Source organism: Eucyclogobius newberryi, unplaced genomic scaffold (genome assembly GCF_026437365.1).
Source record: "Eucyclogobius newberryi isolate DKJ021-1_F unplaced genomic scaffold, fEucNew1.0.hap1 SCAF_20, whole genome shotgun sequence".
Classification (NCBI taxonomy): domain Eukaryota; kingdom Metazoa; phylum Chordata; class Actinopteri; order Gobiiformes; family Gobiidae; genus Eucyclogobius; species Eucyclogobius newberryi.
The window spans coordinates 27998564-28026063 of record NW_027315835.1 but is presented as its reverse complement, the minus strand read 5'-3'; the positions used below and the strand labels follow the sequence as shown (position 1 = coordinate 28026063).

At 45.2% G+C, this 27500-nt stretch overlaps 1 protein-coding gene across 1 annotated transcript in view; it reads right to left on the bottom strand.

Moving 5' to 3' along the window:
* The window catches only part of fdxr (ferredoxin reductase), a 46349-nt gene that overhangs the window by 7587 nt on the left and 11262 nt on the right, over positions 1-27500 (bottom strand). Inside the window, exons 4-10 of the mRNA XM_072456007.1 lie at positions 19023-19145; positions 15061-15174; positions 13633-13734; positions 11006-11113; positions 5773-5857; positions 2763-2962; positions 935-1106 (exon numbers count right to left, since the gene is read on the bottom strand). Coding sequence (XP_072312108.1) covers positions 935-1106; positions 2763-2962; positions 5773-5857; positions 11006-11113; positions 13633-13734; positions 15061-15174; positions 19023-19145 — 904 coding nt within the window. The remainder of the gene's footprint in view (positions 1-934; positions 1107-2762; positions 2963-5772; positions 5858-11005; positions 11114-13632; positions 13735-15060; positions 15175-19022; positions 19146-27500) is intronic.

Below are 27500 nucleotides of genomic sequence, written 5' to 3'. Positions count from 1 at the left end.
CTTCGAGGATTTGCATCATGCATTGTGTTCTGCATTCTGATTGGCTAAACAGTCTCTCCGCGTCTTCTCTTCCTGTGTCAATAACGTTATGGATTAATATGCACACGTACATAAAACCGCTTGAGAATTGAAGTTTGCGAGGCCGGTGGGAGCAGCGTGTGAGCTTCAATGTTTTATGGAGTATTTCATTGTGTAATAACTGTAACAAAATAAAGGTTTCTACTTCGCGGATTTCGCCTATCGCGGGTTCTTTTTGGAACGTGACCCCCGCGATAAACGAGGGTTCACTGTATTCATACTGCATTTTAATTTACTTCCCAGCTGAAAAAATGTCTTTACAGCACATTGTCTGAATAATTATAGTTAGACCCAGGGTTACCAACATTTTCAGAATGGGACCCCCAAAATCACCATGAAACCCACCCGGGACCCCGACAGAAACATTTTAAAATCAGGTTTTAATTGTATTCATATGAATATTGTAATGTGTTTTCACTCAATTTTTATACAACTTACAATTTAAAAAGAAGTAAATTCAAAAAAGAGATTAAACAGAATATATATATTAAACAGTCATAATTTTAAAATTACATCTTGAAATCATCTCGCGACCCCCAGCTTATGATTCGTGACCCCACTTTGGGAACCACTGCTTTAGACCACCTTTGCATTTGAATCTATACATTTTATTTACATGTTGTAGAGCATATTTTATTTCCAGATATTTTAAACAATCTGACATCTATAGTCAAAATGTATCACAGAATTGATTGGAAAGTCTTTCTGCCACACTGTCATACCGTGTTATACCACTAGATGCCGCTGCGAGCCCAGTTTTGTGCTTGTACCATAAGAAAAATCAAGCCTTAGGTAAATGCAGCTGAGCTATTTAGTAAGATTAGAGTTTTTTGTTTGTTCCTTTTTGTGTTTTTACCTGCAGCCTTTGTAACCCGGCCCATGTTGTTTGGGACAATAGCCTTGCTGGGGTCAAAGGGCACAGCTGGGTCTAGGGGCAGACTTTTGTATCCGATACTGCTGATGACCAGTCCACAGGGCACCACCTCCTCCTGTCCGGTCAGCACGGCCCGGGCTCCCTCTCCTGAGCTCTGTGGGTAGAATCAAACAAATGTCAATGCAAATCAAAAATGTATCTCCAGAGAGCCAAGGGGGTTCTATCTGACGGGCAGTTTTCAGAGGTAGACACTCGTTCAGATGGAGCTTGTATTCTAGTATCAATTAGGTGTACAAAAAAAATCACAAAAATCCATCATTATCATCGATATTGATGAACTTAACACATTTGCTTTGACGGTGCTGGATAGAAGCGCTTCTTAAACCACCATCATCACCAACATCTCAAACTCAAATTATAGCAGATGTCACAATAATTACTATATCGACTTATCGTTCAATAAATGACAGATGCACCAATATTTTTTAATCTTAATATTTACTGCGCGTACGTTTACTTTGCGTAAGAAGAGAATTTCATCTTATTTTATTGTAGTGTATCATCAAATTGAGCTGTAGAGGTTCAAATGGGAAACTTCTATTCTCATTCCAGATACCAAATCGTTTCATTCTGAGACTTAAAGCTTAAAGCCCTTAAGAAAGCTTAAGGGCTTTGAACTGGAAAAAAGCTAATGACCTGAAAATAGGCAAAAATGGCCACAAAATCTGATCTTTGTTAAAGCTGTCAGCCGTGCACGAGTGGTTTATAGAAATAGTTGAATTAAATTAATTAAAAACATTATCCCAAACTGTGAGCCTATATATTTGGGCATCTTCACAGCTTTAGAACAGGGTTAATGCCCATTACCCTATACTTAATTATACTTAATACAGGAACTCAAGCCGACCGTCCCGACCCGACACTCCAGCATTTACCTTGGCTTTTTACATCGCGACGTCACGACGTCACGACGTCACGACGTCACGACGGCACGACGGCACGACGTCACGACGGCACGACGGCACGACGTCACGACGTCACGACGGCACGACGGCACGACGGCACGACGGCACGACGGCACGACGGCACGACGGCACGACGGCACGACGGCACGACGGCACGACGGCACGACGGCACGACGGCACGACGGCACGACGGCACGACGGCACGACATCACGACATCACGACATCACGACAGCACGACAGCACGACAGCACGACAGCACGACAGCACGACAGCACGACAGCACGACAGCACGACAGCACGACAGCACGACAGCACGACAGCACGACAGCACGACAGCACGACAGCACGACAGCACGACATCACGACATCACGACATCACGACAGCACGACAGCACGACAGCACGACAGCACGACAGCACGACAGCACGACAGCACGACAGCACGACAGCACGACAGCACGACAGCACGACAGCACGACAGCACGACAGCACGACAGCACGACATTACGACATTACGACATTACGACATTACGACATTACGACATTACGACATTACGACATTACGACATCACGACATCACGACATCACGACATCACGACATCACGACATCACGACATCACGACATCACGACATCACGACATCACGACAGCACGACAGCACGACAGCACGACAGCACGACAGCACGACAGCACGACAGCACGACAGCACGACAGCACGACAGCACGACATCACGACATCACGACATCACGACATCACGACATCACGACATCACGACATTACGACATTACGACATCATGACATCATGACATTATGATGATCAATAGTCAGACAGATCGGGCCTGTACCTCCAGCCTGTTCACTGCCAGTCTGAGCGCCGCGGTCTTCTGTCCGCTCGGATCCGGCAGCACCTCCAGAGGACTCCTGCAGAAGCGGAGGCCCCAGCTCCTGTGGGCCGTGCTCCTCCTCTCCTGCTCCTTCTCTCCGGGGCGCTCCAGGGCCGTCTTCAGCATCAGCTCTGTCAGACGCTTCCTGGGCCTGGCCACGTCTGCCACAAAGACATTTGACTTTCACCATTTGTTCTCTGAAATACATTTGCTCTCTGCGTTTGACACTTCTGTCTTTGGATTAACACAGATTGTAGCGCGGCACAATATGAGAAAACAATGCGATATTCATAACTGTTTTGTGATATGATTGTATAGAGTATGATCGTATCACATGCATGTCTTTGGACGGTTAGACATGTATTGTGCTTTTTTCAGGTAGACAATCATTTTACATTTTGTTTATTAACCTCAATATTGATCTATAACGGATTAATAATAGAAACAAGTCCATTGAGTTCAAAACTGTCGAACTAACAAGCCCCGCCTCTTGTTACATTTCACTGTAACAAGCAGCAGATTTTCACATCCTTATTTTTCTAAAGTGTCTACATGACATTTTAGAATCCTACATGTGTCATTCAGAGTCCTCATTTTTCAAATAATCACAACTAAATGTGGGCGGGGATAGGACGTAGGGGAAAACGTGGCTTTTCTGAACACTTGAGCCTCAGTTGCAGGAAAGTACAGGATTACTCTGCAGGAACCTGTCGAAATACAACTTTTAATAAATGAGAAACTTGACAGGATGAGGAAGCACTGTTGTAACAAGGTTAAAAGTTTATTTAAGTTAATTTTGCATAATAAGTCCCCTTTAAATGGGACATATTTAGTACATAAGAGGGCAGAAGAGGCACAGTATGTTAAGCATGTTGTTTGCACCTAAATTTGCACCTAAAAACAAATAATGCCTGAAATAATAAGTCCATTATACAAACTTATAATGCATTTCTAATTAGATTTTCTCTTTATAACATTTTGTCTCTATTTACATAAAAAGAAGTCGCAATATTTAAAGAAGTGCTAATTTCCTGTTAGCGCATGCGAACTGCAGCTAATCTCCTCTGTGGTCAGAAACATGCCTCACTTCAGCTCTCAAGGTCTCGAAACTAAAGAGAAGCGATGTTATTTATGTTTTCGTCATCATGTTCTGAAGTGTCACATTTCCTGGGGCAGACACACACACACCAGCGTGTTCAACCACAGGCACGCTACAGGGACATGCTGCGGTTAACTCTGTACTTCTTTCTGCACAGTGTCTTTTTTCACATTTACAGAACTTCATTTTACAGCTTATTAACAGAAACAGGTTCATTTACTTAAACTGCAGAACGTATTATCTCGTCATTGTGGCATTTTACCGCCGCAAGCAGCTTTTTTCATTTTGTCTACTAATATTTTTTGAAGAACAGCAGTATAGAGCTGTGGGCTGGGAAAGGGGGTAGGTGAATATGTCGATTTTTCTTAACCCTGAAGCCTCAAAAGCAGTACAATACAGGATGAACTCAAACATGCAGGAGTCCATCATAATACAATTCATAGTAAGCTAAAGATGATAATAATGATAATATTGGTAAATGATCATTAAAATGCATAATATGTCTTGTTTAATATGAGATATCAAATTATATTACACATTCTAACTGAACAATTTAGAGAGCATACTGTCTGACAGGTTAAACGACTCCGGTTAAACGTCTCCTTTAGCGGCTCAGCTACGGGGAAACCAACCTCAGCTCGCTCTGGACAGTAAAGACACAACTGGAACACATTCTTATAAAAGGTCAGACCTAAACACCTGGCGGGACTGTCCCGCTCATGTCCCGAACGACAGAGCAGCGGGAGTGTGTGGAGATGTGCGCTCACTGCTGTGATGAAGAGCAGGTGAGAGGACTGTTGAAATGACTTAAGAATGAGTGCTGAGCGGTGGGCGTAACCACGGTGACATGTAACGCAGGAGTCTGTGGCAGAGGAAACGGAGCTGTCTCTGTAGCAGGGCCCAGGCTCTGGAACAGCATGTCCGCATAGTAGATTTGCTGAGACACTAGAGCATTATATCCTTGTTAAAAGCGTATCTGTTCTCTGCCTTTTGACACAAACTGAGCTGAGTCATTATTTATATCAACTTGTATTGTATTTTAGCCAGTCCTGTGTCGGGCAATAATGTAGGCTACGTGCAGGCCACGGTTGCCTGACCGGAGGAGGAGACAGACACGAAAAGCCACACATTACCTGACATATATATATATATATACATATATATATACACATATATATATATATATATATACATATATATATACATATATATATATATATATATATACATATATATATACATATATATATATATATATATATATATATATATATATATATATCCAGCTCGGAGCTGGAGAAGGTCTGGAGCGTGAAGGTATCGGTGGTGCCCGTAGTGACCGGAGCACTTGGGGCAGTGACCCCCAAACTGAAGGAATGACCCCCAAACTGGAGGAATGACCCCCAAACTGGAGGAATGACCCCCAAACTGGAGGAATGACCCCCAAACTGGAGGAGTGGCTTGAGCAGATCCAGGAAAAACATCAGACATCTCGGTCCAGAAAAGTGCAGGAACAGCAAAGATACTGAAGAACCCTCAAGCTCCCAGGGGCCTCTGGTAGAGGACCCGAGATTGAAAGGGGACCACCCGCGGAGGGTGAGGTGAGAGGTTTTTTTTATTTTTTATATACAATGACAATGGTAGTGGTATATGGTGATTGCTATTTTAAAAATATAACTACATCATCATGTACAACAACATATGGTATCATGGTGATGATGGTAATAATAATATAACACATGTTACTCTGCTTGAAACTACGCCACAGCAAATGTGTACATTATAGATTTACAAGAAACACACAGAAACACAAACACACACACAGAGACACAAACACACACACAGACACACACACACAGACACACGTGTTACCTTTAAGTGCTTCAGCGACGCCATCAAAATCAGCTGCCAACATTTCCGGTTTGGTCCCAGGAAGGTTCACCATTTCCCGAAGTTCCTGGAGCCAAAGATCCACAAGTCTTACACACATCTTTCTTATGTCGATCGATCGATAGATCTATCTATCGATCGACAGATGTTGATGATGGTCATGACCTTTGTCCGACGTGCCTTGGCCCTGACCACCTGAGGGAGGCGCTCTCGAATGACCCATGCATGAACTGCAGTTATATGCCACAGGCGGTTAGAGTGTTGAGGTTGGCAGAGTTGACCTTGACGGGTGACAATGACCTCCCGCCCCCTCCCAGACGCTCAAAACGCCTCTCTGAGCCCGCAGGCACTGACGGTCCTGCAAAAAAGGCCAAGTCAGATCGAGGCTTGACATCCAGAGTGGAGCAGCTATCGGCTGAATTAGAAGCAATGAAGTCCATGTTGCAGGCTCATCGCGTGGATTCCCCTGCTGCTGAGGCTGGATTTCCTTACCGATCCATGCCTACTCTTTCTCCGGAGGACAATGTTCTCTCCGTGGCAGCATCTGCCTCTCATTTTAGAGATGAGGAGGGGGCACCATCCTTCCATGGTTCTGGGGATGGCTCTTATGACTCTGCTCGAAGTTATAGTGGCTCAGGCGATAGCCCCATGCAGGATGTCCTGCGTAAAGCCCTGGGGCTTCTCCAGGTGGAGATTCCGCAGCCTGAGCAGCCCGGCTCTGCTAGTGCTTTTTTCAGGCGGGGACGTGCCCCTACGCCTTTTGTCGTGCCGCCGTCCAAGGAGTATCTTAAAGAGATGCATGTCTGCTGGAGAGATCCGAGCGCCTTTTCGAGGCTCTCATCAGACGGACGGGTTCTGGCCACTATGCATAATCCATCGGCAGCCGGTCTGGATCACATGCCTGCTGTTGAACCCGCCATTGCGTCTCTCATTACGCCAGGACGTTAGATGTCCTCGGTCCCAATGTTGGGTGACTGATGACTTGGTGACCAAGGCATATAATTCCGGTGCGCGGGCCGGTCGCTTAGGCAATTCACTGGCTCATGTGATGCTGGCGCTCTCTTCCTCCCTTCAAGGGGGTGACGCCGCTGATACTGCTTCAAATATGTTTTGTGACACAGCGCTACAGGCTTTTGCACTTATGACGAGGGAACTAGGCAGAGTTATGTCTTACCTTGTTCAAGCCCGTCGACAGATCTGGCTTGCTCAGTCTCCCCTCACTGAGGCGTGCCGTAGGACCCTCCGCAGTGTGCCCGTGCAGCCCGGAGAGTTGTTTGGCTCCGCTGCCGTGGAAGCGTTGGAACGGACTGCTCTCGCCCGACAGACCAGGCAGCAACTTTCTGGCCTCAACAGAGCGGGGCCCACCCCTCGGTCTGTGAGACACCAGACGGCTGGCCCTAGTTTTCAGCCACCTTCACGGAGTTGGTCTGGTGGGGTACGCTACCCCCCAGAGGGTCCTGACAGGGGATTTTGCGGCACCCCACGCCAACCGGGACACCAGCCAAGACCTTCGGGTACTGGCCGCCGCCCCCCCAGGGCCCCTAGGGGCCGAGGGGCACGAAACTGAAACATTCAGGCCGGCCGGCAGATATTTTTCCAATCAGCAGCTCAGCTACTGGGCTGCTCATGCGTCGGACCCATGGGTATCGACTGTAATTCCGACGCCGGCCACACATGTCAGGCCGGGTCAGGATGACTATGATCAGCGACCCGGCAAAAGCTCAAGCATTGACCCAGGAGCTATCCGTCCTCCTGGCCAAGGGTGCCATCGAGGCACTAGATCCTCTGTTGCAACCCGGGGGCTACTACTCCACGTATTTTCTCGTGCCCAAAAAGACAGGCGGATTTCGTCACGTTTTGGATCTCAGGGGACTCAACCATTTCCTGAAAGTGTTGCCATTCCACATGCTCACCACAGGAGAGGTTCTTCAGTCACTCACAGACGGGGAGAGGTTCACGTCTGTAGATCTCGAAGATGCCTACTTCCACGTGCCCATTGCACCTCAACATCGGCAGTTTCTCAGGTTTGCCTATCTAGGCAGCCATTGGCAATTCCAGGTGCTCCCATTCAGACTCTCCCTTTCCCCGAGAGTGTTCACACGATGTGTGAAAGCAGCCCTTGCGCCTTTGCAGGCCAACGGACTGAAAGTCCTACCATATCTGGATGACTAGTTAATTTGCGCTTCATCCCGAGCGCAAGTCATCCGGGATACAGCTCGCCTGCTGGCTCATGTGACCCAGCTGGGCTTCAGAGTGAATATGGGGAAAAGCAACCTGGTCCCATCCCAGAGGGCAACATTTCTGGGAATAGAGTTAGATACTGTGTCGATGAAGGCTCGTCCATCACTTCGTCGGCTGGACGACATTCAAAATATGGTCTCTCGTTTCGGGCCTGACAGTTGGCACCCTTTCATCGAGTTTCTTCAACTTGTGGGGAAGCTGACCTCCGTTACACGCATTGTGCCCTTCGGCCACCTGTCATTGCGTCCTCTGCAGCGGTGGCTGAACAGTTTTCACCTGGACGCTACACGGCACCGAAGGCAAACGCTTCGGGTGACGTGGCAGTGCTTGCATGCACTGGCCCCATGGAGGGACAGGCAGTACTTGGCGAGAGGAGTCCCCATGGGCTTGATGGTGTGCCGCAGGGAGGTGGTTACCACCGACTCCTGCACCACAGGATGGAGTGCAGTATGGCAGCACAAGATGGTCCAAGGGATGTGGTCTCAGAGGGATCGCTTGGCTCACATCAATGTTTTAGAACTGCGTGCTGTTTATCTGGCTCTCAGGCATCTCCTGCCACACCTGAGAGGGAAACATATTCTGGTTCGGTCGGACAACACCTACACGGTTTATCACATCAACCATCAGGGAGGTGTCAGATTGGCTCAGCTCCTCGAGGTGTCTCGCAATCTGTTGAGATGGGCTGCGCCTCGTCTGTCCACACTGAGAGCTGTGTATCTGCCGGGAGAAAGCAATTCCGTAGCAGACTTTCTTTCACAGCAGCAACCCCTTCCGGGAGAGTGGTCCCTCCACCCCGAGGTGGTGCACACGATTTGGGGCCTTTTTGGTCAGGCGCAAGTAGATTTGTTCGCCTCAGAAGAGTCGACCCACTGCCCGCTATGGTTCTCCCTCGCAAGGGCGCCGGGCTCTTTAGGCCAGGATGTGCTGGCACACACATGGCCTCTGTACGCGTTTCCTCCTCTTCCACTGATTTGGCCCACCCTACAGAGGGTCCTCCAAGAGGGTCACAGGCTATTGCTGATAGCCCCATGCTGGCCGGCACAGCCGTGGTTTCCGTTACTGTACAGCCTGTGCTGCAGCCCTCCGTGGCCCCTTCCGGCCAGGAGAGATCTACTGTCTCAGTTGAGGGGTCAGATTTGGCATCCGAACCCTCAACGCCTCCGGCTGTGGGTTTGGCCGTACGCGGGTCCGAGCCACAGCTAACTGGCCTCGCCGATGCGGTTAAACAAACGCTTCTGAATGCCAGGGCTGCCTCTACTCGTCAGCAGCATGAGAACAGGTGGAAGCTGTTTTCCCAGTGGTGTTCTGCCCACGGTGAGGACCCGGTGTCCTGTTCGGTGCCTCTTATCTTGCAGTTTCTCCAATCTCTTCTTGATGATGGCCGGTCCCCGTCGACCCTGAAAGTATATGTTGCTGCCATATCTTGTAATCATGGTTTGGTCAACAATCGTACTGTGGGGAGTTATAACTTGGTTTCACTTTTTTTACGGGGAGCTCGTAGGTTGCGGCCCTCCGTCGCTCCACGTGCCCCAATATGGGACTTGTCAGTGGTGTTAGATTCCCTCTGCCAACCTCCATTTGAACCCTTGGCACAGGCGGACATTAAATGTCTGGGAAGACTGCATTCTTGTTGGCCATGGTCTCCGCGAAAAGAGTCAGTGAGTTACATGCCCTTTCGGTCAGTCCCACATGTCTCAGATGGAGCTCGGATGACTCCGGTGTCACCTTATGGCCGAATCCGACATTTCTGCCTAAGGTGTTGTCCCGCGCTCATTGCAACCGGCCTTTGAGTTTGGCTCGGTATGAGCCTCCAGCTGGAGAAGGCAGGGACAGGCTCCGGTCATTGTGCCCAGTGAGGGCATTGCAGGCCTATATTGCGGCAACTGCAGACATAAGGTGCTCAGACCAGCTGTTCGTGTGCTACGGTGGTGCTAAGAAGGGCTGTCCACTATCCAGACAGCGTCTTTTGCATTGGGTTGTCGATGTGATTCGCCGTGCTTACGGTGTGGCTGGACTCCCCCCACCGCCTCATTCCACCAGAAGCGTCTCCACTTCCTGGGCTGCCATGAAGGGCGTTCCATTGGGAACTATATGCGAGGCGGCATCTTGGACTGGGCCGGGCACTTTCGCCAGATTCTACAGCGTCAATGTGGCCGCTCCACATCCTCTTGGTGTGGTTCTCCAAGAATCCCCGAGTCCTTCTCAGTGAGGTATGTGCTTGGGATTCTTCGTGACATTGCTGGTATTATGTCATTCAGTGCTTCAGCACCGCCCTCTGGCGGTCAGTAGGGATGAAATAGAACGAAAGTTACATATGTAACTACGGTTCTATGAATCCCGGATGACCGCCAGAGGCGCTCTGTCACTCCGAATCTTGCGGTTTCGCGAGAAGATTCTGAGAACGGAGTAATGGATGGCGGGGGAATATATTACCTCTGGGTGCCATCCAGGGTCACATGTGTGACTCGTTTGGTATAACTACTCGAACTGCGCATGTGCGAAGGGAACATTCAGTGCTTCAGCACCGCCCTCTGGCGGTCATCCGGGATTCATAGAACCGTAGTTACATATGTAACTTTCGATTTATTTTGATTCAAATTCAGCTCTGACTCATATTGGGGAATCACAGGGACATTTACACACAGATGACAAAACAATAATTTAACAAAATAAAGGTGTTTCTATTTGTCAAGTCATAACTATTGTGTCATTTATATAGTCCCTTTTTTGCTGTCCGGTTGCTAGGTAACAGTTGTAGAATTACCTCTACCTATAGGAAGTAACATTAATAAACTTCACCACAGTCAAACTGGAGACAAATAGGCAGAATTTCTGGTCAAATCTGAATATAATCATGTGACACAAAGTGTGTAGTCGAAGCTGCCAAATAATGCACTGTAAACGTCACCTGTTTTTTTCTTCTTCTTCAAAGTCTATGAGAAAATAAATACCTTTGATGCTCAGTAATCCTCACCTTTATAGTACACGCCACCTGCAGCGGGCCCCTCCTGCCCACGATCAACACGCGGCTCACTCGACTCGCAGCCAGGGCCTCCAGAGCCGGGGCCGTGATGTCTGTTTTCTGAAAAAGTAATCGACAATTTGTGGATGAAAAATATCTGATGACTGACTTCTGGTTCTTGTAGTTTGTCTTGACTCCACAACAGCCAATGGGAGTGACAGGAGTGACAGGGGTGACAGGGGTGACAGGGGTAACGGGAATCATAAGAAAAGGAAATAAGAATAGACTATTTAGTGCTTCAATACTGATACTTATGAAATTGTTCACTAATAAAAGGAAAGAACAGTTGCTGGTTGCAGTGAGATAATTAAATGCTCCTCATTATTAAATAATGTTTTGGTTTCTAAACAAAATCTTTGATATTTGTGGCTCTAAAGTGATGTGACACTTGTTGCTTCTGCCGCTCTGAGGACAGAAGCCGCTGTGCTGTCTGCCTGCTGCACTGTGGGTAATACCAACATCAAAGACCCTGTTTTTCACTAGAAATGGATCAGCCGCACCAGGAGAGGCCAGAGGACTCACAGAGAACATTCCAGACAGAGCAGGAAGCACTCTGTTTCCCAGAGTTAGTTTACACATTAAACTACCAAGTTAATCCTGTGACTGTGCTAATAATTAGCCTACTGTCAGACTTATGGGACACATATTTTGCTAAATTGACTATTTTGAGCAGTTAACCATGTTCTACCATTGATCCCTCATCAAAAACTTACCTGCAGTAACATTTAGTTTCCTTTGCGCTGGTTTAATGATTCCCGGTTAGAAAATCCTCTCCCTCCAACAGTGAAAAACAATCTCCTTGATAACTGACGATTCATCAATAATTGATGTGGCTTTGAGAATCTTCTGCTGTTTTTAAGTCTTTAATCTTCTCCAGACTGGTTCTGTCCATTTATGTCGTCTTGTGGCGATCAGTACAACTGTGCACTAACGCATGCTAACTGCTGCTTATTGCCTGACCCGCCAGCCCCGCCCACATTCATTTTGAATGCGTCTCGGTCTGGACTCGGAGTCGTCAATAGCCAATGAGATCGTCGGTATTCCATCTACCGACCAATTTACCAATCCCAGGCGGAGGTTTTAACGCGTCACACTGAGATACGGAAGTAGCTCTTCACCCCCGTTCCAAAACATTCAAGATGGCGGACCCGACTCGTGACCGAGTGTTTACTTCAGCTCTCGCTTCGGTTTGAACGATCAGGAAAGTCCGCTCTACTCGCCGTGATGAACGTGCGTTAGATGCGGTTATACGAAGGGCGTCATCGCGATTCAGGAGACATTTTCTGCGTTCGGGGAAGGATAACGCGGAACACGCCTTGTTGACATGGGCTACGTAATATCCGGTTAAGCGTGTCTCGTTTTTTGCGTCACTTCTGGGTTTATGTGATTGGTTCTGTCTCTGCTCTAAACTCCGCCCTAGAAGTTGAAACGCAGCGGTCGAGCCCCAGACCCACACACAGTTTTGATAAGTAGTTTGCCAAAACGTGTTGGGAACGGCTGGTCAGGCAAACATTATGTAGCAGAATATATTTGGGATCCCTCAATCCAAAAAGTGAGCCCTGACCGAATATTTCCATCATTAATTGTCATGAAGAATCTAAATGGAGTTTGTATTTCTAAACTACGGCCACTGTGTGGAGCCTTTTGTTCACCCGAAGCAGAGGAAAGCTAGTGCTAATTGGCTGCTAACGCTATTTCCTCTGAATCGTCCGTTGGTGGTTCAAACATCTGAGGGAATGAGGTTCTGATGATGGTTCTCAAGCCACTCCCCTCAAAGGCCACTCCCCTCAGGCAGGAGGCCACTCCCTTCAGGCAGGAGGCCACTCCCCTCAGGCAGGAGGCCACTCCCCTCAGGCAGGAGGCCACTCCCCTCAGGCAGGAGGCCACTCCCCTCAGGCAGGAGGCCACTCCCCTCTGCTGTTGAACTCATGAACACTGTCACTTTAACCATCATTTAATCACTCACTAATCATTCACTTTCTGCTCTACATGTGTAAATTCAACTGTAAATGTGTGTACATGTTAAGCCTATTTTGTTTTTCTTATTTTTTTATCTGATAGCTTATTGTTATTTTTTTTCTTATCCCATAGCAGATTTAAATTGTTCTCTTTTGACTTATTCATTGTTCATTGTTTTATGTTGCACCGAATCACCAAGACAAGTTCCTATGTTTATGAATTCTGTTCATTGACAATGACAATAAACTCTTTTCTGATTCTGATTCTAAAGGAGAGAAGATCTGTCCAGTTGTATTTGCGCCATCGAATGAAGCAGAATGTTTCACCCAAAAGAGGACGGGACTCAGGGCAAACGCAATATGAAGTTAGTACTGTGTGAATAGGAACTAGGCAGAGATCCAAATGTAATTGTGTTTCTTATCAATATTGATTTAACTAAAGGTACTCCAGAGCATGTTTAAAGACTAATAACAACTAATATCATCAGTGAGATGCACTATTTCAGCCTCATGACTCACAGCAGACGAGCTACAACAGTGACGTCCTCAAAATGGCAACGACAACAAACAAGTCATGTGTCCAAATCTATGAAGAGTTCAACAAAACACTGTGTTTCTCACCTTTAACATCTGAACTGGAGCCAGCAGAACACGAGCTACGTCCAGCGCTACGTTCCCCTGTCCCAGGATCACTGCAGTGTCACAGTTTAGGTCTGGACTCAGCTACACACCACACACCACAGACAGACAGACAGACAGACAGACAGACACACAGACACACAGACACACAGACACACAGACACACAGACAGACAGACAGACAGACACACAGACAGACAGACACACAGACAGACAGACAGACACACAGACACACAGGCAGACAGACACACAGACACACAGACACACAGACAGACAGACAGACAGACACACAGACAGACAGACAGACAGACAGACACACAGACAGACACACAGACAGACACACAGACAGACAGACACACAGACAGACACGCAGACAGACACACAGACAGACAGACAGACACACAGACACACAGACAGACAGACAGACAGACAGACAGACAGACACACAGACAGACACACAGACAGACACACAAACAGACACACAGACAGACAGACAGACACACAGACACACATACACACAGACAGACAGACAGACAGACAGACAGACACACAGACACACAGACACACAGACACACAGACAGACAGACACACAGACAGACAGACAGACAGACACACAGACAGACAGACACACAGACACACAGACAGACACACAGACACACAGACAGACACACAGACACACAGACAGACAGACAGACAGACACACAGACAGACACACAGACAGACAGACAGACAGACAGACACACAGACAGACACACAGACAGACAGACAGACACACAGACAGACACACAGACAGACAGACAGACAGACAGACACACAGACAGACACACAGACACACAGACAGACAGACAGACAGACAGACAGACACACAGACAGACACACAGACAGACAGACACACAGACAGACACGCAGACAGACACACAGACAGACAGACACACAGACAGACACACAGACAGACACACAGACAGACAGACAGACAGACACACAGACAGACAGACACACAGACACACAGACACACAGACACACAGACAGACACACAAACAGACACACAGACAGACAGACACACAGACAGACACACAGACAGACACACAGACAGACAGACAGACAGACACACAGACAGACAGACACACAGACAGACAGACAGACAGACAGACAGACAGACAGACAGACACACAGACAGACAGACACACAGACACACAGACACACAGACAGACACACAGACAGACAGACAGACAGACAGACAGACAGACACACAGACAGACAGACAGACAGACAGACAGACAGACACACAGACACACAGACACACAGACACACAGACACACAAGATAATAAAACAGTCAAACAAAAAATACTCAAACACAAAGATGATGCAGTCTGAAGTATTTGACACCTGTATAAGTATAAGTATTTGTACCTGTGTACAGCTGGGTAGCCCGTTGTACCAGCCCACAAAGTCCTTTGCCGAGTAGACTCCAGCCAGGTGCTCTCCAGGTATTCCCAGCGTCCTGTTGCCTTCTGCTCCATAACTCTACAACCAACAACAGCAGCAGTATCATTAGTATCAACAAAGGTCAATACATCACATATTTGGGTGTAACATGCTTTTGTAGCAAAAAATAAAAAATAAAAACATTAATAAATGAGTTCTAGAAGCCTGAGGAAGTTTTTTTCAGGGTTTTTGGTTTTGATATTTTAACATGTGCTGCTGAGCGCCATCTTCTGTCCCACTGTGGTAAATAATAAATTAGCGGTATATAATATGTCCATAGTTTAATAATGATGTAACAGTCCCAGGACTGAAATGTTCTTAACAATTAGACATGTATTTTTCTGTTCGGCGTTTTCAAGAAAAGTAGGACTTTACAAAAGTTAAGAGAATAATAATTAATGTCTTTTGAGCTGGAGCTTAAACCCTGAACCAGTGCTTGTCCTGGAACATAAATGACTGATGAGCTCTGTCATTTATAATAAATATATTATACAAGTTTTCATGTCACACCATGGGACATTTTAGTGTTTGTGTTAAAGGAGACCTATAATGCAAAATCAAATTTAGGAGCTTTCTAACCGTATTAAACCACTTAAAGTTGTATTTAGAGTCATTCATGCCATCATACATTATTTTTTCCCCTGTGGACTTCACTTCTCCTAGTGCCACGCCCACCAATGTTTACTCACTTTGTTCTGCAATTCAATTCGTTTTAACGGTGACACACACATGATTTTGCAGCTTTTGACCTGCAGTCCACCAGAGGTAACCGTATTTTCCGTACTATAAGGCGAACGTAAAAGTCTTTAACGTCCTCAAAAGCCGTCCGTGCGCTTAATAGTCCGGTGCGCTTAATATATGGTTTATTTCTGGTTGTGCTTACTGACCGCGAAGATATTTTGTGTGGTACACGGTGTATAAGGAAGATTTGGGACACGAGACGCGATGCGCGACTAGAGTTACAGTACTCCGGACCCGGAAGTCCCAACAACATGTGTGCAAAGCATTCTGGGAACAGTAGTCTTCTGCTACACGCGGCGCACGCGAAACTTTGTCAAAACGTAAACAACATTTTCAGTCAGGCACAACGCAGACACCTACCGGTAAATGAAGGACCCCAAGAAACTGGAAGATCTCAAGATGGCTACTACCAAGAGACCATTGGATCTGTTATATTATCACAAGAAATGAACTGCCGCGTGGATCCGAGATGCGGCATCACATGACCAAAGAGATTTTAGCACGGAGCACTATCGGCGCTTTGGCTGCTTTTACCATTATGCGCCCCAGCAGACATTAAACCAGGACACACGGGACAAAGTCTGTGCGAAACCAGGACAAATGCATCGGAACATGGGACGTCTGGTCATAGCTATGCGGGATGTACTTCAGCTGCATTTGAAGGATTTGATGACAAGGAATGAACTGAAAAAGTGAGTGTATTGTGTTGTATTTTACATGTTGCAACTGAGCGAGGCTGGTAGTTGTTGTGAATACGCTAACGTGTCTTTTAGCGGTAGCAGACTGCAGGGTTCAGAATAAGCGGTATCGCATCGCAAAATGCGACGCAATTTCTCTCAAATGCGATGCATTCGTCAGAAAAAAGTGTGTTTGTATCGCAGCTTTTGCGATATTAAAATGTGTTCAATTGTGTAACCAAAGCGCCTAAAAGTACTGATCACTCGTCAATCGATCGTCAATAACGGCATGACACATGTCGGACGCTGTGTTGTCATGACGAGTCCCGCTGCGGCCTCAGACCGCGAGTCTGAAAGTGGGAGGAGCCACATGCGGTGAAGTTAGCGTGCCAGATTCGGACTTCTGAGGTCAATATCTCCTAAACGCAAAAGTCTTTGTAGATCATTCACAGCCAAAATATTCATATTTACACTGCAGTGACAAAACCTCGTTTTTAACAATCAGATGCGTATTTTGGGCTCAGTGAATTACACTGATCTGAATGTGCAGAGCAGAGACGAGACGAGAGTACTTAGGGACCGTCATCAAATGTGCAGCCGGACCCGAGACGAGAGTACTTAGGGACCGTCATCAAATGTGCAGCCGGAGCCGAGACGAGAGTACTTAGGGACCGTCATCAAATGTGCAGCCGGAGCCGAGACGAGAGTACTTAGGGACCGTCATCAAATGTGCAGCCGGAGCCGAGACGAGAGTACTTAGGGACCGTCATCAAATGTGCAGCCGGAGTCGAGACGAGAGTACTTAGGGACCGTCATCAAAATGTGCAGCCGGAGCCGAGACGAGAGTACTTAGGGACCGTCATCAAATGTGCAGCCGGAACCGAGACGAGAGTACTTAGGGACAGTCATCAAATAGCAAAACGAAAAATGGAATGGAACGTCAACTAGAGCGGTACAATTTTAATATCACATAAAATACACCATGATGGTCGCCACAGCAACCTTTATTTTTCCATCAGAAGCTTAATACTCCTGGAAATAGTCATCTGATTGATGATGATATGGAAGAAAGTTGTAAATAAGGCCATCTGTCTATGTTGATTAATATGTTCAACAACTAATTTTATTTGCAAGTTTTCTTTTTTTTTTAATGTTTTTTAGTGTTTAAAAGTTAATTGTTAAGAATTTTTTTTTTTTTAATAGAATGTTTACAAATACATTTTAAATAAATAATCATGTTATATCAATGGAAAATATTTTTAGTCACTTTCGTGTTTTGCTATGCAATTATCAAATTGCTATACAAATTTGAAAAAATTAACGGATTGTTTAGCAGCTGCTGCTGCACAAGTGAAAATCTTTAATCTGAACCCTGGACTGTGTTGTATTTTACGTGTTGCAACTGAACGAGGCTGGGAGTTGTTGTGGATACGCTAACGTGTCTTTTAGCAGTAGCAGAGTGTGTTCTGTGTTTGTATTTTACGTGTTTACAAGTGATCTTGACTGAGAATTGATTTGTATACGCTAACGTGTCTGTTAGCGGTAGCAGAGTGTGTTGTGGATAAGCTAACGTGTCTGTTAGCGATAGTAGAGTGTGTTGTGGATATGCTAACGTGTCTGTTAGCGATAGCAGAGTGTGTTTTGATGTTGAACAATGATCTGAATGAGTTGAACGCGTTTCATAAAGCTCAACTGATTCTGACTTATCCGTTTGTTTTGTTTATCTCATGTGCTTTATGTATGGACCAGTACACATGCTACACATGCTACACATGCTACACATGCTACACATGCTACACAGATAGCTGATGGTGCGCTTAATAATCCGGTGCGTCTTTTCGTGCGCAAAATACGGTATGCAAATTCTGATGACCAAAAAAACACATAAGGAACTACAGACGTCATATATTAGAACTATATAGAAGACAAGTAGTACTAGAGATCTTTTTTTTTTTTAATACAAATGAAACACTACTTCATTCTAAAACTTTGTGTACTCTTAAGTGCGTATGGCAGGCTTTTACAATTTTCTAATTTTGACTATTTGATGTAATTATACCTGTCAAGCAGGTAATTGTGGAGAAAACATTGAAAAATCTGTAGAAAATGACAGGAAGTGACAGTCACATCAGGGACACTCATTCCAGTCAAACTTTATGCATAATTTAGACAAAGAAACAATTTTTTGGACTCTCTAAACATGAATTCAACAAAATAAAGTCGCTACATTAGAGGCCCACTGTTTTCTATTAAAACTTTAAAACATTATGTGATAACATTTTTATAAATTCTAACTATCAATGAGCCATGCAACCTGTCAGAGGGACTTTAAGGAAGACATTTCATTGTTTTATGTTGCACCCAATCACCAAGACAAGTTTCTATGTTTGTGAATTCTGTTGATTGACAATGGCAATAAATCCATTCTGATTCTGACATTTTTGTGATAAAACTACTTAGAATGTGTACCAGTACTACAGCGTGGTAGGCCTGCCTCAGCTCCTCCAGGCAAACGTCCTTCCCCACGTTCACGTTGCCGTAGAAACTGCATGGAGCCTGTTTGGCCGTCTGTGTGAATGTGTTGATGACGTTCTAAAAGAAGAAACAAATGAAGAATGAGTGAGAAGGCTCTAAAATCACACCTTAACCAGTGTTGTCGGTGCTGTGTTCCTGCATAAAAGAAAGGTTTGGACAGATTATTTATTCGATCCGATACCAAGTAGTACTACGGCAAATACCATGATATCGATCCAATACCGATACCATTGAACTTTTAACTAAAATGAATTGAAACTCATATACTACGAACAATTACAGATTGGCCATTATTCGTTTCTTTCTCCCTCTGCTTGAATTAATATTTACAGAAAATATATGTGCAGAAAACCCCAAATATGAACAATATATTACAAAAATATAGATATATACTTCAGTGCAGTGTTCTCGCTGGGCTGAGGTTTGAGGAGAGCGGTGGGACAGTTCTCTCAGTTCTAGATCATGGTGATATTATATATATGCATTCAGCTCTAAGGTTCAGCTCTAAGGTTCAGCTCTAAGACTCAGCTCTAAGGTTCAGCTCTAATGCTCAGCTCTAAGGTTCAGCTCTAATGCTCAGCTCTAATGCTCAGCTCTAAGGTTCAGCTCTAAGGTTCAGCTCTAAGGTTCAGCTCTAAGACTCAGCTCTAAGGTTCAGCTCTAATGCTCAGCTCTAAGGTTCAGCTCTAATGCTCAGCTCTAATGCTCAGCTCTCAGGTTCAGCTCTAAGGTTCAGCTCTAAGGTTCAGCTCTAAGGTTCAGCTCTAAGACTCAGCTCTAAGACTCAGCTCTAAGACTCAGCTCTAAGGTTCAGCTCTAAGACTCAGCTCTAAGACTCAGCTCTAAGACTCAGCTCTAAGGTTCAGCTCTAAGGTTCAGCTCTAAGGTTCAGCTCTAAGGTTCAGCTCTAAGGTTCAGCTCTAAGACTCAGCTCTAAGACTCAGCTCTAAGGTTCAGCTCTAAGGTTCAGCTCTAAGGTTCAGCTCTAAGGTTCAGCTCTAAGGTTCAGCTCTAAGGTTCAGCTCTAGGGTTCAGCTCTAAGTTTCAGCTCTAAGGTTCAGCTCTAAGACTCAGCTCTAAGGTTCAGCTCTAAGACTCAGCTCTAAGGTTCAGCTCTAAGACTCAGCTCTAGGGTTCAGCTCTAGGGTTCAGCTCTAAGACTCAGCTCTAAGACTCAGCTCTAAGGTTCAGCTCTAAGACTCAGCTCTAGGGTTCAGCTCTAAGACTCAGCTCTAAGGTTCAGCTCTAAGGTTCAGCTCTAAGTTTCAGCTCTAAGACTCAGCTCTAAGGTTCAGTTCTAAGGTTCAGCTCTAAGACTCAGCTCTAAGGTTCAGCTCTAATGCTCAGCTCTAAGGTTCAGCTCTAAGGTTCAGCTCTAATGCTCAGCTCTCAGGTTCAGCTCTAAGGTTCAGCTCTAAGGTTCAGCTCTAAGACTCAGCTCTAAGACTCAGCTCTAAGGTTCAGCTCTAAGGTTCAGCTCTAAGACTCAGCTCTAAGACTCAGCTCTAAGACTCAGCTCTAAGGTTCAGCTCTAAGGTTCAGCTCTAAGGTTCAGCTCTAAGACTCAGCTCTAAGGTTCAGCTCTAAGGTTCAGCTCTAAGATTCAGCTCTAAGGTTCAGCTCTAAGGTTCAGCTCTAAGTTTCAGCTCTAAGGTTCAGCTCTAGGGTTCAGCTCTAAGTTTCAGCTCTAAGGTTCAGCTCTAAGACTCAGCTCTAAGACTCAGCTCTAAGGTTCAGCTCTAAGACTCAGCTCTAAGGTTCAGCTCTAAGACTCAGCTCTAAGGTTCAGCTCTAAGACTCAGCTCTAAGGTTCAGCTCTAAGACTCAGCTCTAAGGTTCAGCTCTAAGGTTCAGCTCTAAGGTTCAGCTCTAGGGTTCAGCTCTAAGACTCAGCTCTAGGGTTCAGCTCTAAGACTCAGCTCTAAGGTTCAGCTCTAAGGTTCAGCTCTAAGACTCAGCTCTAGGGTTCAGCTCTAAGACTCAGCTCTAAGGTTCAGCTCTAAGGTTCAGCTCTAAGTTTCAGCTCTAAGGTTCAGCTCTAAGACTCAGCTCTAGGGTTCAGCTCTAAGACTCAGCTCTAGGGTTCAGCTCTAAGGTTCAGCTCAAAGGTTCAGCTCTAGGGTTCAGCTCTAGGGTTCAGCTCAAAGGTTCAGCTCTAAGACTCAGCTCTAAGACTCAGCTCTAGGGTTCAGCTCTAAGGTTCAGCTCAAAGGTTCAGCTCTAAGACTCAGCTCTAAGACTCAGCTCTAGGGTTCAGCTCTAAGACTCAGCTCTAGGGTTCAGCTCTAAGGTTCAGCTCTAAGACTCGGCTCTAGGGTTCAGCTCTAAGACTCAGCTCTAAGGTTCAGCTCTAAGACTCAGCTCTAGGGTTCAGCTCTAAGGTTCAGCTCTAAGACTCAGCTCTAAGGTTCAGCTCTAAGGTTCAGCTCTAAGACTCAGCTCTAAGGTTCAGCTCTAAGGTTCAGCTCTAAGATTCAGCTCTAAGGTTCAGCTCTAAGACTCAGCTCTAAGACTCAGCTCTAAGGTTCAGCTCTAAGGTTCAGCTCTAAGATTCAGCTCTAAGGTTCAGCTCTAAGACTCAGCTCTAAGACTCAGCTCTAAGGTTCAGCTCTAAGACTCAGCTCTAAGACTCAGCTCTAAGACTCAGCTCTAAGACTCAGCTCTAGGGTTCAGCTCTAAGACTCAGCTCTAAGGTCCAGCTCTAAGTTTCAGCTCTAAGTTTCAGCTCTAAGTTTCAGCTCTGTGATCATTGGATGTGATGAGAACAGCACTGTCTGTTTAAGGCTCTTTTTGGCATGTTGCCTGATTATTGAACAGGTTTTGTCTGTTTTTGTCTTACAGTTCCATCGTGTCGACACAGAGACGGGAAAAAGTCTTTCAACAACTTTACTCCTGTGGAAAAAAACATAATTTTAAGCATTAAAACACTGGATAAGGAGGATGTGCTGGTGTACTACTGTCTCATAGTGTGTTTGTTAATTGTATTGATTGTTTTATTGAATGTTTTATTGGCATTTATTTGGATATCCTGTGTTACTTTGTGTAGTCTGTGTGTGGTTTTTAATAGCCATGAACCCATGAAAAAGAGAGTTTTTGTCATTGGGTTTACCCTGTATAAATAAAACAAAATTAAAATAAAATTCACAGAATGCACCACACCCTCCACGCCCTGCGCTCTCAGGAGTTGTGCCAATGCAAGATGTCAGGAAATGAGCTGTGAAAATGTTGCTGTGTGGATTTCAATGTAAGAAGAAATTCTTCAGCGTGAAACCCGTGGATTGTACCACACAACTTCTACAAACTATTGTGATTTATCTCTCAATAAATGAGCGATGAATAATACATTTTGTGGGTCAATATTCATCGTTTGTACATTTTAATAATACGACGGAGTCTAAGGGCCACCAAAAAAAAAATGCGGGGCACTACGAGAATAAAGTCATTACACACGCACACGCACACGCACACGCACACACAAACGCACACACGCACACACGCACACACGCACACAAACACACGTATGGTGATGTATGGATGATGTGTGGATGATGTGTGGATGATGTGTGGATGATGTGTGGTGATGTATGGATGATGTGTGGATGATGTGTGGATGATGTGTTGATGATGTGTGGAGGATGTGTGGTGATGTATGGATGATGTGTGGAGGATGTGTGGATGATGTGTGGATGATGTGTGGTGATGTATGGATGATGTGTGGATGATGTGTGGATGATGTATGGATGATGTATGGATGATGTGTGGAGGATGTGTGGATGATGTGTGGATGATGTGTGGATGATGTATGGTGATGTATGGATGATGTGTGGATGATGTGTGGATGATGTATGGATGATGTATGGATGATGTGTGGAGGATGTGTGGATGATGTGTGGATGATGTGTGGTGATGTGTGGATGATGTGTGGAGGATGTGTGGGTGATGTGTGGATGATGTGTGGATGATGTATGGTGATGTATGGATGATGTGTGGATGATGTATGGTGATGTATGGAGGATGTGTGGTGATGTATGGATGATGTGTGGATGATGTATGGATGATGTGTGGATGATGTGTGGAGGATGTGTGGATGATGTGTGGAGGATGTGTGGATGATGTATGGATGATGTGTGGATGATGTATGGATGATGTGTGGATGATGTATGGATGATGTGTGGATGATGTATGGTGATGTATGGATGATGTATGGTGATGTATGGATGATGTGTGGATGATGTATGGATGATGTGTGGATGATGTGTGGAGGATGTGTGGATGATGTGTGGATGATGTATGGTGATGTATAGATGATGTGTGGTGATGTATGGATGATGTGTGGATGATGTATGGTGATGTATGGATGATGTGTGGAGGATGTGTGGATGATGTATGGATGATGTGTGGATGATGTATGGATGATGTGTGGATGATGTATGGATGATGTGTGGATGATGTATGGTGATGTATGGATGATGTATGGTGATGTATGGATGATGTGTGGATGATGTATGGATGATGTGTGGATGATGTGTGGAGGATGTGTGGATGATGTGTGGATGATGTATGGTGATGTATGGATGATGTGTGGTGATGTATGGATGATGTGTGGATGATGTATGGATGATGTGTGGAGGATGTGTGGATGATGTATGGATGATGTGTGGATGATGTATGGTGATGTATGGATGATGTGTGGTGATGTATGGATGATGTGTGGATGATGTATGGATGATGTGTGGATGATGTGTGGATGATGTATGGTGATGTATGGAGGATGTGTGGATGATGTGTGGATGATGTGTGGATGATGTGTGGAGGATGTATGGATGATGTGTGGATGATGTATGGATGATGTGTGGATGATGTATGGATAATGTGTGGATGATGTGTGGATGATGTGTGGATGATGTGTGGATGATGTGTGGAGGATGTGTGGTGATGTATGGATGATGTGTGGATGATGTATGGATGATGTGTGGATGATGTGTGGAGGATGTGTGGATGATGTGTGGATGATGTGTGGATGATGTATGGTGATGTATGGAGGATGTGTGGTGATGTATGGATGATGTGTGGATGATGTATGGATGATGTGTGGATGTGTGGAGGATGTGTGGATGATGTGTGGATGATGTATGGTGATGTATGGATGATGTGTGGAGGATGTGTGGATGATGTATGGATGATGTGTGGATGATGTATGGATGATGTGTGGATGATGTATGGTGATGTATGGATGATGTATGGTGATGTATGGATGATGTGTGGAGGATGTGTGGATGATGTATGGATGATGTGTGGATGATGTATGGATGATGTGTGGATGATGTATGGATGATGTGTGGATGATGTATGGTGATGTATGGATGATGTATGGTGATGTATGGATGATGTGTGAATGATGTATGGATGATGTGTGGATGATGTGTGGAGGATGTGTGGATGATGTGTGGATGATGTATGGTGATGTATGGATGATGTGTGGTGATGTATGGATGATGTGTGGATGATGTATGGATGATGTGTGGAGGATGTGTGGATGATGTATGGATGATGTGTGGATGATGTATGGTGATGTATGGATGATGTGTGGTGATGTATGGATGATGTGTGGATGATGTATGGATGATGTGTGGATGATGTGTGGATGATGTATGGTGATGTATGGAGGATGTGTGGATGATGTGTGGATGATGTGTGGATGATGTGTGGAGGATGTATGGATGATGTGTGGATGATGTATGGATGATGTGTGGATGATGTATGGATGATGTGTGGATGATGTGTGGATGATGTGTGGATGATGTGTGGATGATGTGTGGATGATGTGTGGATGATGTATGGTGATGTATGGAGGATGTGTGGTGATGTATGGATGATGTGTGGATGATGTATGGATGATGTGTGGATGATGTGTGGAGGATGTGTGGATGATGTGTGGATGATGTGTGGATGATGTATGGTGATGTATGGAGGATGTGTGGTGATGTATGGATGATGTGTGGTGATGTATGGATGATGTGTGGATGATGTATGGATGATGTGTGGATGATGTGTGGATGATGTGTGGATGATGTGTGGATGATGTATGGTGATGTATGGATGATGTGTGGAGGATGTGTGGATGATGTGTGGATGATGTATGGATGATGTGTGGATGATGTATGGTGATGTATGGATGATGTATGGTGATGTACGGATGATGTGTGGATGATGTATGGATGATGTGTTGATGATGTGTGGAGGATGTGTGGATGATGTGTGGATGATGTATGGTGATGTATGGATGATGTGTGGTGATGTATGGATGATGTGTGGATGATGTATGGTGATGTATGGATGATGTGTGGAGGATGTGTGGATGATGTATGGATGATGTGTGGATGATGTATGGATGATGTGTGGATGATGTATGGATGATGTGTGGATGATGTATGGTGATGTATGGATGATGTATGGTGATGTATGGATGATGTGTGGATGATGTATGGATGATGTGTGGATGATGTGTGGAGGATGTGTGGATGATGTGTGGATGATGTATGGTGATGTATGGATGATGTGTGGTGATGTATGGATGATGTGTGGATGATGTATGGATGATGTGTGGAGGATGTGTGGATGATGTATGGATGATGTGTGGATGATGTATGGTGATGTATGGATGATGTGTGGTGATGTATGGATGATGTGTGGATGATGTATGGATGATGTGTGGATGATGTGTGGATGATGTATGGTGATGTATGGAGGATGTGTGGATGATGTGTGGATGATGTGTGGAGGATGTATGGATGATGTGTGGATGATGTATGGATGATGTATGGATGATGTGTGGATGATGTGTGGAGGATGTATGGATGATGTGTGGATGATGTGTGGATGATGTGTGGATTATGTGTGGATGATGTGTGGATGATGTGTGGATGATGTGTGGAGGATGTGTGGATGATGTGTGGATGATGTGTGGATGATGTATGGATGATGTGTGGATGATGTGTGGATGATGTGTGGATGATGTGTGGATGATGTGTGGATGATGTATGGTGATGTATGGAGGATGTGTGGTGATGTATGGATGATGTGTGGATGATGTATGGATGATGTGTGGATGATGTGTGGAGGATGTGTGGATGATGTATGGAGGATGTGTGGTGATGTATGGATGATGTGTGGATGATGTATGGATGATGTGTGGATGTGTGGAGGATGTGTGGATGATGTGTGGATGATGTGTGGTGATGTATGGATGATGTGTGGAGGATGTGTGGATGATGTATGGATGATGTGTGGATGATGTATGGATGATGTGTGGATGATGTATGGTGATGTATGGATGATGTATGGTGATGTACGGATGATGTGTGGATGATGTATGGATGATGTGTTGATGATGTGTGGAGGATGTGTGGATGATGTGTGGATGATGTATGGTGATGTATGGATGATGTGTGGATGATGTATGGTGATGTATGGATGATGTGTGGTGATGTATGGATGATGTGTGGATGATGTATGGTGATGTATGGATGATGTGTGGAGGATGTGTGGATGATGTATGGATGATGTGTGGATGATGTATGGATGATGTGTGGATGATGTATGGATGATGTGTGGATGATGTATGGTGATGTATGGATGATGTATGGTGATGTATGGATGATGTGTGGATGATGTATGGATGATGTGTGGATGATGTGTGGAGGATGTGTGGATGATGTGTGGATGATGTATGGTGATGTATGGATGATGTGTGGTGATGTATGGATGATGTGTGGATGATGTATGGATGATGTGTGGAGGATGTGTGGATGATGTATGGATGATGTGTGGATGATGTATGGTGATGTATGGATGATGTGTGGTGATGTATGGATGATGTGTGGATGATGTATGGATGATGTGTGGATGATGTGTGGATGATGTATGGTGATGTATGGAGGATGTGTGGATGATGTGTGGATGATGTGTGGAGGATGTATGGATGATGTGTGGATGATGTATGGATGATGTATGGATGATGTGTGGATGATGTGTGGAGGATGTATGGATGATGTGTGGATGATGTGTGGATGATGTGTGGATTATGTGTGGATGATGTGTGGATGATGTGTGGATGATGTGTGGAGGATGTGTGGATGATGTGTGGATGATGTGTGGGTGATGTATGGATGATGTGTGGATGATGTGTGGGTGATGTATGGATGATGTGTGGATGATGTGTGGAGGATGTGTGGATGATGTGTGGATGATGTATGGATGATGTATGGAGGATGTGTGGATGATGTATGGATGATGTGTGGATGATGTATGGATGATGTATGGAGGATGTGTGGATGATGTGTGGATGATGTATGGATGATGTATGGAGGATGTGTGGATGATGTATGGATGATGTGTGGATGATGTATGGAT